The sequence below is a fragment of the Mastigoproctus giganteus genome, chromosome 6 (assembly GCF_048544385.1).
Source record: "Mastigoproctus giganteus isolate SK-2022 chromosome 6, ASM4854438v1, whole genome shotgun sequence".
NCBI classification, from domain to species: Eukaryota; Metazoa; Arthropoda; class Arachnida; order Uropygi; family Thelyphonidae; genus Mastigoproctus; species Mastigoproctus giganteus.
Window position 1 is genome coordinate 34,390,929 of NC_143580.1, and position 15,914 is coordinate 34,406,842.

The 15,914-nt window shown below is 38.8% G+C and overlaps 1 protein-coding gene across 1 annotated transcript in view; it reads right to left on the reverse strand.

Moving 5' to 3' along the window:
• dap (cyclin-dependent kinase inhibitor dacapo) overlaps positions 1–15,914 on the reverse strand; it is a 28,251-nt gene that overhangs the window by 11,304 nt on the left and 1,033 nt on the right. The window contains exon 2 of the mRNA XM_090375064.1: positions 3,425–3,547. Within this exon, the coding sequence (XP_090231190.1) occupies positions 3,444–3,547 (104 nt within the window). The 3' untranslated portion in view covers positions 3,425–3,443. The remainder of the gene's footprint in view (positions 1–3,424; positions 3,548–15,914) is intronic.

Genomic DNA, 15,914 nt, shown 5'->3' on the forward strand with positions numbered 1-15,914 from the left:
AGTGAATAGCGCGATGCACAAAAGGCATTTATTGTTCCAGAAGTCAAAGGTTTCAGGTGCAACAACCATTTGTTCTACAGAAATCTCTGGACGCTGTATTCCTTAAAAGCCCATAACCGTTGGAAGCAGGGGTGTGCAGAACGCTATGAACGTTCACCGGTGTGTGACCTCAGTTTCCTGACCTGACCACCACCCGAGATCGGACAAGAAACGTTCACCTGCCAGGTAAATTCAACAGATTTCCTGTGCGAAATTGAGGGGTTTCCTCTGTCGCCGTACGCCTGACACATGGCACTATTACTACCCCCCGTCCCTTAAGGGCAGTCCCCTTTCTATCTCCCCCTCTTAACGTCTTCGTTACCCTAAAGCACTGCGGTCGCTCAACTCACCGTAACCAAGTCGGATTTCTTTACGGCTCTTCGCGTCGTCCTGGTCCCTTTTTTTTTGGTGCTATTAGCAATCACCATTCCAACGCTACGCGTAGGGTTGCCAAGGCAACGAGGTGCGTAGATCTCCACCTAAATCTCCTGTACTTCCTGTCATGGCATAAGCCACGGGGAAGTGTTTCCCCTTAAATTACTTTTCGTCCTTTGGAGTAAACAAGGATCCAGTTCGCAAGGCTGGTTGAAATCTGCACCCAATACGTGATGTGGTAACCTTGGTAAGTGCAAGCTCACCTTGCCCCTATATGAACAACAACGGTCATGCCATCAGCGATTTCTTTTTAAACAGAGGTTTATATTTTTCTACATTTCCAAACAAAAGTACGAAGAAGTGGAACTTTCGTGTCATAGCTTAGGAGAGAGAGAAAGACGAATTCTTCGTGCGCTGCTCCACCCAGAAGTCCGTTTTAAATGAAGAGATCTTGTTTACGTTGAAATCATTACACCGCGCCACAGTACACGTCACCGAACCCGCACCGTGCAGGACACAGGACTATGACCTTGAACGGGAGGATGCTCGCAACTCAAGGTCACATCAACCGAAGATGCTTGCAGATCCCCTGACGATGAAGTCGGTGTCAACTCACATCGAAATGCCATCCTATTCAAATTAAAGGTTTATTCCGTCTGTCTCTCCGATACCTGACACTACACGTGCTGTTTGACTGACCTTGTCTTCCTGGGGTTTCTCGCCTTCCCTCCCTCCGAAATACTTACAAGGCTTCTCCATCACACGAGACAAGATCCACCTGCGCCCCCATACGGCGGTTTCGCGTACACCTGCCAGCTGCTGCAGTTACTAAGCAACAACAACAACAGCTGCACTCTGTCAGGGCTTGTATATCTCGGGGTGGGTCTGGCCCGAAGACTTCCTTAATACCGATTTTGCTGAAATAGGTTACCGTAACTTAAATATCGAGACGTGAACAGTTGTTGGAAGCAGCAACGTTTCTATTGCTATGGCACTGTGTGTAGAAAGAAATTAGAGAGAAAAATCGCAGAGGTGCCAACCCTATCTGCGTGTAATATTAATAACGATTTTAATTCTATTTTAACGCTACAATAAATTTATTAAATAAGTCAAGAATTTGTCGATCTTATCTCCTATTGATGATGCGATGATTATTGGTGTATATAAAGCGAAAAGAATTCTACCTGCTCTCTCAAACAGTATCAGTAATATGAGGGCTGTTTGAAAAGTAAGGTAATTGTTGTCTTTGTGTAAAGGTTTAATCAATTAAACGACAAATACGAGGGGGACGGTTCAAAAAGATTTGTATTCACCCAGAAGTGCAAGCCAGTTTTGTAGAAGTCCTCTGACTGTCCTTCAAATCACGACTCATCATCATCAGCAAAGTATTTTCCACAAAGAAAGGACTTCGGCAGGAAAGAGGAAGAAATCGAGGTTGCAATGTCAGGGGAATAAGCAGGATCCGGCAATATTTCAAACCCACATTCGTGGGCACACTTCATTGCAATATGCGAGGAATGCGCAGAGGCATTGTGAAGCAGGCGCACACCTTTTGACAGTTTTCCCCATCTTTTTTTCTTTTATAGCAGCATGTAGCTTTATGCTGAGGTTGAAATAATCATAGTACAGTCCCTTTGATGGTACTCTGTTAGTATTATGCCATGCTGATCCCAAAAAACTGACTGCATCACCTTGCCAGCATTTGGTTGCACCTTTGAGTTTTTGGCGGGTGGTGATTCTACGCGCTTACACTGTTTTGACATTTGTTTAATTTCAAGATCATAGTGATCAATCCAAATTCCTTCCATGGTGATTACACGGGAAAAAACCTCCTCTTGTTTTCCTGTCACATCGACATTTCATATCTACATTGTGCCCTTTCCTTCTGGAAGGAGTCAGAAGTCTGGGAATCCATCTAGCAGACACTTTACTCATTTGATAGACGATGTTCTCCACAGACCCCATGTTTTTGCGTCATAAAAAAACGAAAATCGAATCAACCACAGGCCCTATACTAATTTGGAGCTTTGCAGCTAGTTCTTTGTTACCCACGAATGTGGGTAACAAAGAACTTAAGGCATTAATCTTCCAGGATTAATGCCTCAATTTTTGCAACACTCTCTTCTGATACAGCAGTTGCTTGGCGTCCCGAGATTTTTTCATCATGCATTCTTCCACATTTGAATTGTTTATACCTAGGTTCAACAAGACTGTAACCTGGCCAGTCATAAACAGCAACCATTTCTTTGTGGATTGTTTTGGGTATATCCCTTGCAGAGGGAAGAACCAAATCACTGATCTGTACTCCACCTTATCATTGTGACATTTCATTCAGCGCTGCAAGGGAAAAAAAAGTGGTTGCTATAGACATTTCATGCTAGTCTTTTGTTGGGTGAAGATAAATCTGGAGATAAATCTAATGACTTATTACAGAATAGTACAAATAACTCTGGAACAACTAGTAAAGATCTTGATGCTCCACTAAAAGATGATGGCTTTGGTGGTGCTGTTGGTGAAGGTCTTTTAGATGGAGAGACTGGAGGTCTGTTTGAGCCAACACGTTTGTTTGATGATGATGCTCCATTGGAACATGTGCCACTTGAATCAAGTTCGGTAGATAATCAAGCCGATGCACAAGAGGAGCCGTCGAGCAGGCAGGATCTTCCAAAAGATGATGATAGTGATGATGATGATATGTATGGTGGACCACCTTCTATGGGAGCCCCTTCACCACCATCCAGTCCAGAATTTCAAAGTAACAAACAACAACAAAAAAAATAATCTTTCTATCACAATTACAGGGTGAATACAATTTTTTTGAGCCCCCCCCCCCGTTGATGAAAGAATATTGCTGCATTACTTTTCGATATGGTTGCCCATCGCACCACATCACGAATGAAGTCATACCTCTGTTGCACTGGCATCCTGATCACACACAAAAAATAAAATAAAATAAAAAATCGTCAAGTGATCCAGCAAACATTGTAAATATTCCATTAACTGCATTTACCTTGTGTACGGACGGACTATTATGAGGATGCTGGCGTCCGCTGAACCTTGCTCTTTGGTGAATCAAGAGTAGCCGAGATCTTTGATGAAATCATTGCACTTCGTTTTCGTTTCTTCATGAAGTCTGAAATAAAAAAAAATAGGATTAAACTCGGTTTAAAATATTTACCACAACCAACAGAAATAATCTGTAATATATAACGCTAAAAAAAAAAAAAAAAATCTCACCCGTGTCAGCATCAATAAGAAGTTCCAGAACACCAGACTGTTTTTGTCTGGTGCACTCCGGAACTTCGCCGGCCCCAAATACGACTTCGTACGAGATAAATGGCACCTACTTCAACTTTTTCTCGACTGCCAGATAAGCCGGACTACCGTTTTGCCACCTGGCTTCGACGACATTTTTCCTGGTACTCGAAACCCACTTGACGACCCCACACACCGTCCCCGCGAACGTGCTAAAATATCTTAAGCGTTAGCAGACCCCTGTTTATCGTCATGAAAGCCCTGGAGCTCAATCCCACTGTATGCTTCCATTATTTCTACAGTTCTTCAACTACTTGATGTTCTGGGGAGTTTAATTTAGGGATCCAGCATGCACACACATCTGCTGTACACGAAAGGGGAAGTGTGTGTGTGTGTGGGGGGGGGGGGGGGTTGTATAAGATATTTCCAACGCCGGAAGAAACCGCTTCAATATAAGAGGGACATTCATAAAATCCATAGATGTCTACATTGAGTCGCTACTACTGCATTGGATCCTTCGATTTCCAACTAAAATTTCTTATTAATTCTAGATGTACCCGAAAATGCCCTCTTATTACAAGAAACAAGGTCAAAAACTGTTTTATTTCTAAGAAAACACACCAACCATCACTCTATCATTTTCTCCTAACGTATACTCAGTTCTAGGGCTGCATATACATCATGGGAGCAGGTGTTCGCTATTACACCTGCTTATGAAAAAAAGCAGGCGCAAAAAAGGGAGAAAATGTAACTAGGGAATGAGACACGCACGTGCCATTGGCAAACCTGTTTCTCCTATAAAAAAAAAAGCGAAAATGCCAAGCAGTTAGAAAACAGCATTAAATGTATGTAGCTAAAACTGACGAAAGATGGCAAAAATATTATAAGACTCAAATACACATCGTGAGATTCAATAGTTACACATATAACAGGCATGTTTTATAAATAAAATAAAATACCGTATTTACCGGACCATAAGAAGCACCTTTTTTTTTTCTTTTATTCCGAAAATATTGTCTAAAATCTCATGGTCTGAAGGTATAAGAGGCGCATGCAACGACTTCTCTCTTTCTCTCTCTCTTTTTTTTTTTTTTTTTTTTTTTTATGAGTAAAGACGTATGGATCTATCACGAGAAATCGTAATTTATTCCCAAGCAATATAATCGCAATAAAACCCTACTTTCTTTTAAAAATTTTTCAACAAATGTGGAATAAACAATTTCCTTAATGACACTGAAGATAACGCTCTCTTTGAAGAAAAGAGTTCAGATCATAACATCGGTAATGGCGAGAGTGACAATAACGGATTTTTGGGATTCTACGAATAAATAATTCGTTCTGCACTGACATTTTGTTAATTAAGAATCTGTAAATCTGCGTTTCAGATGTATGCAACAAAATTTTTTTTCCCGAAATTCGCCTTTAAAACGGAGGTGCGTCTTATAGTCCGAAAAATACGGTATATAACAAAAGCGTTTATTTCACCTTGTGATTTTCCCGGACCTTCTGAAGCTTTATATACATCTTGTTCTCTACTCACCACACTACCCTCATTAAAAAAAAAATAATAATAATATTTCTTCACCGTACATAAATATAAAAATCTATTACAATTCTACAAGATTTTTATTTAAGATGGGAAAGGATGTGCTTATCAAAAATTGTGTAAAGTAGCTTATGGTGGAAGAGGTTGCCGGCCCCTGTTTCAGGCAGAGACCTTCGCAATATCGGTACACTCCGAAATCTGTTTCCTTCTTTTCTCTTTGCAATTTGGTGGAACTCATTCAACTATCATTTCATAAATCCTTCGCGATGCCTCAAACAACATCTTGATACCTGGAGTTTAGCTCACTTAAGGGATAACCTATTGTTTGTAGGATTACGGTAACAACTCCATAAATGGTCCAGAAGGCGATGTGCCCTTTATAACAATGGACGCGTGTGGAGAATTTCCTCTCATTAATAACACGAAGTGGGGACAAACGTGCCGTAATCTTATCCAAGTTGAAAGGTATGTTGATCACGTGTTTTGTCACCACAAATAGCTCATTGTTTCCATACAGAAATATGTGAAATTTCTGTTGAATAATACGTAACCTTTTTGGGGGATAAGTTTATTTGTCCCTCAAACACAAAGGAAGCTTATCACTGAGATCGCTGAAGACAGGATTCATTTTCAAGCACGTCAGTACCGCAATGTACCATTAGCCAACGTCTGGGTGTCCAGTTATCAAGCTGACCCGAACAGGTTTTGGTTCCTACACAAGGTGACTCGCGTTCTCTGTTTTTGGCTAATTAATTCGTATTTTTTTAAGGCTCTGTGAGTCAAGCGTGGAATTTAAAGCATGTCCCCGACACAATGAAATGGAGATGTGGCTAGCAAATAGACGCACCTGCTGGGACAAAGCCGCCATTCTTAACTGCCCTCACGACACGAAGTCGCGTGCCATCCACGTCAGACCTCCTGTGGCACGCTGGTGACCATGGTGGTACCCGCATAGCGAGTTCTCCACAACGTTTATAAACGCTTTTAATAGAAGGCTTCCTTGTTCGCTTTCGAAAGTCAAGAAACAGATTTGAATTATTTAATTAAAAATTATGCGCTTTTTGAATGAGTGCTAAAAATATAAAATGGTGTTTAAAAGATTTGTAATTAACTATTTTAAAATTATATTATATATAAAATGTAATATATATATAAATACAATTATATTTCTTTTTAGGCGCATTAAAATATACATGTGTAATACGTCTATTGCCTTCGCCAAGCCGTATGTCCGTCCGCATGTAATAACTTGACTCCTACTGGATGGCTTTTCATTAAATTTTATATTTCGCTTTGTTAGAACGATTTGTCGATTATTATTATTATTATTTGTTAATGAGCCTGAAATGTAATGCATTGACTAAAAGGGCCCTTTCATAATGAAGATAAACTTTTCCTTCTTTCAAACACTGCAATCCAGTTCACTATTTTCTAAATGATCTTAATATAAAAGGACTCCTGGAATGGTAAGAAATTTTCTATCGCAATTATGTGCAACTTTACAAATATTTGAAAGGTAATTTGTATAATGAACTGTTGGAGGGTTCTCCATAGTGGTGCGCGTGTGTGTAAACATAATGGAAACATAAGCCCAATGTCTTATAAGTGACATTTCTTGGCCCTACGCTTAGTCTTGTATTTCAAACAGTAATTATCTGATTTTAACTCTCTACTGTGCACAGCGCTCCCGTGACCAGACTGGACTAATAAATCACAAGCGGTTGTGAGCGTCTTTATCGGACGTGTGGCTTGTCTACTACGATGCGGCTTGCAAACAACAGTGACGTCATCGGACTGCTGGGCGGAGAAAGAGGCAGGGGTAATCACGAACAAGGACATAATGGCTCAAGCACCTGGGCACGTCCAAACACGTCCCCCTAGAGGGGAGATCCATGCCATCAACGGGGTTTGCCTCCTACGGGCCTCGATTGACCTCAAGTGCTTTCACGAGCTGTCTGTCCTTACAGTGGGCTCGCCACCTCTGACATTTCGTTACGACAGTCAATCTCTCTTTCTCTCTTTCCGATCGTCTGTGTTTTTAGTAGCACTTTTTTTAGAAAGGCGCCAAAAGACAGATAAAGAGACTGTATGAGAAGCAGAAGAACTAAAATGAAATGCATACATAAACGTACTAAATCACAGATCCTATAAACTGTACAAATAAAAATATTTAAAATTACAGTATTTGAATTTAAAGGCATGTAATTAAAGTGTTTAATAAGCTTTGAGCAGTTGACGATGTATTACTTATTTTGAACAGTCCCATGATTCTCCTGAAAGGAATATTTCTTTGACATTAAAAATAAAACGAACAAAAATTGCTAAGTGGATTTTTATCGGCTGCTATTATTGGATTGATAATTTCTGTTTCTTTTTTTATTATTCGGGAAACTGTTTCACAGTATTCGTTTGGCACAGATTCTGCACCAAACGAACAATATACTAGTCCATCTGCACCAGCGAGATCACTGTTATGTCACTTGGCATCTTCAACAGGAGTTGCCTTGGTACTGTAGCACTTTAAATAAATAGCATTTACATTGTTATAGAGATGTATGTTTAGTTGACTCTGGAGCATCTTCCACCTTCACGACTTGCATTAGTATTACAGTACTTCAAAACAATCATCATTGCACTCTTGCAAAGAAGTTATTTGGATATTGATCACTATGATTCCTTATCAACGAGTGCGCTCAGTCGTGCACTACATCCAGTTCCATGTACCGGGATGATGAAAGAACAGGAAAATGATAAGCCCTACTCGTGACGGTACAACATAATGAAACAGTCATTTCATTTTCAATGGTTCTGACATATAACAAGGGGGTATCAACAAGTTTTCCCCCGACCTTCTGTGTATTCCGGAAAAGTCATGTTTTATTGACTATATTTCTTGTTTATCTAGTAATATATGCCAGAAGTTCCATGGCTCTAACTCTTAATGTCTCTTTTGTTACAGAGGTGAATGGTGTGAGAGAGTGTTATTATGGATAAAGTTGAATATCAATCCATTATCAAATTAGTTTTGTATGGGAATATCTGTTCATCGAATGACATTGTAAAACATTGGCAGAGATAGTTCAAATAAGGGCAGGAGAATGTCCATGATGAGGAAAGAAGTGGGCAGCCATCCACATATCGCACGCAGTGCGATATGTGGATGGCTCCGTGGAGAAAACCGAACAGCTGATCCTCAATGACCGCTGGATAACAATTAAACAGATAGTTGCTGAGGCTGGAATAAGCTATATGGATCAGTGGAGAGCACATTTCATAATGATTTAAATATGAATAAGGCCTCAGCACGACGGATTCCTCGCTTGCTGACATGTCTTCAGAAAGAAAATAGGCAGGCCTGCTCTGCTGAATTGATCGCCACGTGTGACAACGATCCTGACCTGTTTTTTTCCGATTTGTGAATACGGATGAATCGTGGGTACATCTCTTTAAACCAGAAACAAAACTGGTTTCAAAACAATAGAAACATCCATCATCACCAACTCCCAAAAAATGTCAGAGTACAACCATCTGAAGGGAAGGTGTTGCTGTCTGTTTTCTGGGATGAGATGGAGAAGGGTACACCATCAATCCACATTACTGCAGCAAAATACTGAAGCAATTACATGAGGAAATTAAGGAAAAGGGAGGCTCAGCAAAGGCGTGTTGCTGCTTCACGACAACGCATCAGTCCACACCTACTGTCACAACCATTGATCTTGTCCAGAAGTTAGGACTTCAGGGTTCATTTGACGTTTAATTTTAATTAGACAGGACATTAATTAAGATAATGAATTAAGAATGTATTTGATATATTAAATTTGCATAAGATTCCAGCAGACAGAAAATTTCTGGAATATTTAGTTAATTTTGATTTGTCTCTGAATTTAATAAAATCTCAATACGTGAAAATTTTATCTTTTGATAGCTTGAATGTTCAAATGTATCTGGTGAATATTCTTCAGATTCGGTTAAATTTCTGTGGACCGTAAGTTATTCCTTTGCTCTTAGTGATCGACAACTTTAGTTTAAAGTATTTTGAGTGTGTAAATTGGACATGGCTATAATCTCTGATAGCTTACTGAAGTGATTAAGTTACAAGTTGAACTTCCTCCTGCGTTTTCCAGACACTAATTATGTGAGCAGTTGAAAATTAATTCAGTGTTAGTACAATGGAAGGGAACACCCAAGATGAGTTCTGGCGAGTAGTAGAGTGGTTATAATCATCGTCCTCCCCACGCCAGGAACTTTTATGGGCTTTTTTTTTTTCCCCCCTCACTCCGTGGCCGAGTTAGCAATGTTCCCTCCACCAGAAACTCTTAGTTTTTTTTGTCCACTAAAACGACCGGAGAACACACAAATTATTGACCTTATACACATGTGTAAATGCGGTCATCCCGAGTGGCCCTTATAGAATTTTTTCTCTGTTTTGCATCCAAGATGGTTCCCGTGTTGAACAGAATTAGAAAAATAGATCTTTTTTTCTGATGTCGTAATAGTATTGACTGGTTTGTTACTGGTACCAGTGACATGGCCTAAGGATGTACTATCTGGAATTGAAGATATATAACTTGTGACTGTTGAATATTCAAGGATGATGCATTTTGTTTGTTTATTTATTTTCCATTGTAAATCTCCTTAGGCCTGACTGTATTGAAGGTTTTGCCTTTTGTTGTCTCCCCCCCCCCCTTAATGACACTAAAACTTGTGCTTACGGATTTCGACCAGGAGGACCAAGGTGACCGATTCTCCACCCCCCCTCCCCCGGCTCCATAACCAACAACAATATCACTTTTGTTTTTCTTGAATCCCTAAAAGAAAATTATATCAGATCCCCTTCCCCAAAACCAATTTTAGTATAAAGAATTTGGTCTTTGGGGAAATCCAATATAATCTTCTAATTGTTCAATATATAGAAACGATGAAATAGAAATGCCTTTACAATGATTTTTCATTTTTTTTGTTTGTTTTATATGCCAACCAATCCAATTTAAGTTTCTTATATAGTTCTTTAGGATTTTCTAATGTGATCGATACTGATTAAGATTGTCTTCGCAAGCACGCGAACAGGAGAGTATAAACGATAATTAGTTTGTAATCAGATCAGCTTGTCTCGACCGAATGGTTGCATTTCCCCTACCCCGGGGACTCGGATTTTTCATCCCGAGAAGAGAGGACCGCCATATATCCACGATTTACAGACATGATATATATTGACCTTTAGTGGCCTTAAATGCCTCAGCTTTTCTAAACCCACGAATCCAACTCTATAGGGTGTCTCAAATAATAATAAGTATCTATATTGTTCGAGATGGTCCTGTATTGCTTTTACAGAGCTTTGATTCATCAAAGAAAACCACGGTGTTAGTTGAACTAACCTTCAGGAACAGCCCTATACAAGGTATAATAAATGACCATGTCCATCTGTCTTTAATTATACATTCCATAATCTTGCGAATCACAGAAGTTAAACTCACTGGTCTATAATTTCCCATCATCATTTTGTCTCCCCCGGCCACAGACTGGGGGGAGACAATGGTACAGTACTTCTCCAGTCGAAGGGAACAAAGATGTTTACCTCAAAACTAATAATAAAAATTCATGAGTCCACCTGAAATTCGAAGTTTAATCACATAGATAATAAATCTTAACTGACACAAATCTTCATACATTGTATAGAATTTTATAAATATGATCCACCGCCACTTCATAGATCTAAAGTTCTCGTCCTTTTGTGGAAGATTGTCTCCTCAATCCTTTTGCCGAGGAAACACATACCATCAGAGACATCTTTTATTCTTGGATCTATGGAACAGATGCCTGGAAACAATGGTAAGAGGGGACCAAATAAAACTTTTATTTGATTGATATCAACGTTATCAATGGAATTTAAAAGGTTTCGATGCCAGGAGCTATTATCGGATAAAAACAGCAATATAAAAGTTTAATCCTAAGACACTTAAGTAGAACAGTTATAATAACTACATTTCTATATTGCATATGTTCTAAGGTTGTTTCATCTGCACTCGGACGAAAATATAAATAAAATCCACTGCGGAGGAACCTTCAACCTCAGGATACTGATTAACCCATCACCGATTTAAATAACAGTCATGGCGAATTTGTGGCTTAGGCAAACAGGACAATGATCCAGGATCTGTAAAGCCTCCAGGCCAAGGTTCCATTGCGTAAATTAGATTATCTTTCGAAACCGTGGTAAATCGTTGTTTTAAACTATAGCACATGGTGCAATCATTATACCATTTTTAAAATTAAAAAATATCATCAAATTACTGTTTATTTTTTCTGGTATTTACTATCTAGATTTAAAATTTAATGTCTAGATGTATGGATATTTTGCCTAGAGCGAAAATTTATAAATCTGTCGATGATGGCCCGAACTGGATTCCTACATTGGTAGAAATTTAATTAATGATAGGTGGAATTGGATTCCCACATCATCGACAGAACTTAAACTACGAACTTTCCAATGTGACGTAACATTAACTGACAGTAATACAGTACACCATGTTATGAAAAGTATTAGGACACGAAAAGATATCGCCATTTTAATATGGCGAAATCAAACCTCTGGCCTTTAGTATAACAGATGACTTACATGGCGTACTTTTCCTCAAATTTTTGAAAAATAGCTATTTTTCCATTCCACAAGCAGAAAATTTTAACGCAACACGGCTCTCCAGGCCATCCTACCCAGATGCTCAGCGAGGTTATGATCGGTCTCTGACACGTTTCTTTCAGGGGTAGCACACTATTCTCTTCAAACTAGGTCATCCTACTTGCACTTTACGGAAGAGGACACTATTCTGCTAAAACGTCTATGGTTCTTCACTGTAAAATTCCATCGAGGTAGCATTGTTTAGATTGGTAGAACAATTTATTTATTGTACCGTCTACAAAAGACGGTGTCCAATGTAATACTATTAAAAAGAAATCCCCACACCATCGCACTTCCACCACTTTATCTTGCTATTGGAATGGTACACGCTGTTCAAATCTAATTGAAACAACAACGTATACAGTGATTCATACAGTTTCTACGAGCACTGCACTATTGGCATTGTAAGCGAACATTGGTTTTTGAAATCATGGGTTTGTATCCCACAGCTCGTCCAAGGAAACCATTCCTATAAAATGCTGACAGTCTCTCTCTCTGTTGGACCCCTAAATAATCTTTCTGAAGCTGTAGCGGAGATTTTGTCTAATAGCACATTTGCCCATTTTGAGGGCTCTTTTTGCCAAAATACGCTGCCAACTGCTTAGTGATTCAACTTTCGAATTTCCATATAGTTGTCCTCCTCCGAAATCGGTCAAACACAAAGTCCCAGATTGTGTGATACCCAATTACTAACCCCTCTCCACCCTCGAACTCCCATAAGTTACACTCAGTTAGCATTTCGGTTTAAACAGAACCAGGTTTAATACTGTTTTGAAAACAGTGTGACAGTAGTCACAATCATACCATGGAGATCATGTTTTATTCATATTACGATATATGAGATTTGCAAGCCTTAACTGACAGTTTGTAAACCTTAACATTTTAGCGAAATCTTAAATCAATGTATATCTAATGCTCTTCGTGCAATCAGCCTGACCGAAGTTATCTTAAATGCGGCGATGACACAGTCTAATTAAACTTTTATGTTTTTGATTCAAGTAATAGATATGGATCAATGGTTGAGAGCAGATGGTGTTTTCTGTGTTTATTATGACAGCAGTGGCGCACCCAGGATTTTTCTTTGGAGGAGAGGATTAGAGTGGCTGCTGTTTGTTTGTATTGTTTTTTTTTTCCGTTCTGATCGTCTAGAGAATGGCTGAAGAAAACCCCCCTCTGCCTTAGGTGCGCCCCAGTTAGACAGTCGTCGATTAAGCACAAGGTCATCAAAACTGAATATTTAACTTGCAGCAATAATTTGGCGTTGCGAAATAGGTAAACTTCGGAGTTGATTACTTATTATATTAGTTTGTTACCAAGCAGTTCAATTAATAGGCTGGTTAAAAAGAAGCCTGTGGATGTTAACCGTTATTTGCAAGACCACATTCTGCATTTTCAAGACATACAAGTGGAGTGAAAATGCAAGGAACATTTTCCCAAACAAGATGGAGCAAGCCCTCATAGCAAAATGTGGCTTTTGATTTCTTTAGAGAGCATTTTCATGACACGATCATCTTGAATTGGTATCCTGGACCCTTTTGAGTGAGACGAATTTGCCCATCATACTCACCAAATTTTGATCTAAGTTATTTCTTACGGGACAGTGTGTACAAGGATAATCCGCATTCAGTCGATAAGCCTAAATAAACACCAAATGAGGACCTTGCAAATGTCACTTAAAATAATAATTTACTTTATATTTTGTTTTTGTAAAATATCGGTTGGACATTTTGCTGTTGTTGAAAAGGGTTTTCCAATAACAAAATGCTTAATGGCTTATTACATAAACTATTTAACAGAATTTTTCACCTATTTCTGAAATGTGGGTGGAGAAACAATACGTAATAGCGCTAAACTAGAGAAGTCAAGTTCGTTTTTAAGAGCCAATTTGAGGTGTAACAGGCAAGATGAGTACAATTTCTTATAATACAATGCAAAAGTGTTCTCTAAAGCTTTAGCAGCATGGTGTGATGCCCCTGCTGCCACACGATATCAATAATATGACTTGCATATACAGTGACGCTTTCGCAACTTGTGATACGAAGACTGTAGCGTAAAAGACAAAATCCATAACAGTTACGATGACCATCTGATTGTGCAACTTTATACACTCCTGGAACACCTACCAAAGTGTTATTCCTAAGAAGCCTCTAAGATCTTGAGATAAAGTCAAAAATTCTGAGCAATTTCTCAATGAAAACATTTTTAGAAGTTACCACACATATAATATTAAATGCTTTAAAATAATCGCAGATAATAATTGTGATTTTTTAATTCTACCTCGATACGATCATCCCCTGTAGATATACGAATATTAATGACCTCAATAACACTAAAAAAAAAACAATAATTCCGTCTCCATTGCTCTTACGTCATTATACAAGTCCCGGTGATCAATATTTTTCAAAATTCGACTTAAAAATCATTCTAAAATCACTAACGTATCCAGATTAATTAATCAGTCGATTAATATGAATACACCCACACAAAACATCCTCCTCTATGGTTTAGAGTCTTTGCCAGTGGAAAACGCCCCCTAAATTTTCAAAACGAACGGCAAACAGTCGATTTGGAACCCATCAACCAAAGAGAAAAACGAGTACCACCACCCCTACAGAGCAATGGAACAGTCCACGATGGCTCCACTTTCCAGCGTCCCGACGCTAGCTAACGCCAACGGCCGAATGTCCGTTAACAATTTGAAACGTAACGTAACCGACTTTTTGTGGCGCGAGCTTGGGAGTGCGGTGAGATGCATTGGACGGATCGATCAGTCGGTAGGCGGCATAGAGTAAAGGTGGTGTCAATTAAGGGGGCTTCGTACAGGTGTTTTCTAGTGGTGAAGTGTAACTACAGGGTACCGATACAACCAGATAATTCGTTTCTTGCGGAGAATAATAATAATAATATTTTTTTTTTTTTTTTTTGAACGCAGTAAGTGTTGCCATATTAATTAATATTTGATGAGTTGCAGGTGCAATAGAATAATAGAAAAGCAAAATATGTCAGGTAAGTGATTTTAATCAGTGAAATTTGGTTTTTACATTTATACCCTTCCGGGTAGAAGTTTTTTTTCTTTCATTTTTTTTTTTTAAAAGCCATTTTTTTTTTTTTTTTGGTCCTATCCACCCACCGATGTAATTTCTTTCTGAACTTCCCCACATGGGTTGGTCCCAGGGTATTTATCGGCACCCCATAAAACCGAACCGCTGATTTTCTTTCCCCTCCTTTAGTGGGGACTTTTTTTCTTTTTTTTTACAACGCAATTTCTTCCATTTTTATGGTTTTATAGCTGCCATATTGCACATTACGTGACTGCAATGACTCCCTCTATTTTGAATTGCTATAATTGAGTCTGAATATAGAAGATCAATAGAGGGCGTTTTATTCTAGAAATAACTTAAATTACATTTGTAGAATATTCTAAACCTGGTTTTATTTAAAAATTTAAAAACATAATTATATACAGCAGACGAACTTTTTCTGCAGACGAAGGGGGTTCGTCTGCAGAAAAATTGATTTATCATTTTAAAAGGATAAATAATTTCTTTTTGGTCATTTATAGCGTATTTAATATTTCCATGATTGGAAAAATTTTAAATCATAAGTAATGAAATAACTCCTTAGCCTCGTTGGGCTGTCTTTCGCATCCGGTCTCATTCAAATAGTTAACCGTTGACCAGTGGGAACTTTTGGACAATATTTAGAGCAGTTACAGTTAACAACCACCAGGTGGCAACACTTAAACAATCTTACTGAGTGTATAAATGGTTGGCTGAAAGAACACACAACACACGGCCGTCTATGCACACGAAATCTAACCAACCCCCGACCCGCTTTTTATTTCACTTAATCAGGTGTAACTCGTGCTCTTTGTGAACACTTCCGTGCAGGGGGAAACAGAACAGTACCTGCCACCTGTGGGGATATTCCCGCACTTCTATTGTTCAATCTGTGAAAAGCAAGTTCGGACACACGGCACACGGAAATTCTTTACAATGATCGTCGGACGCACAGTAAACCAAA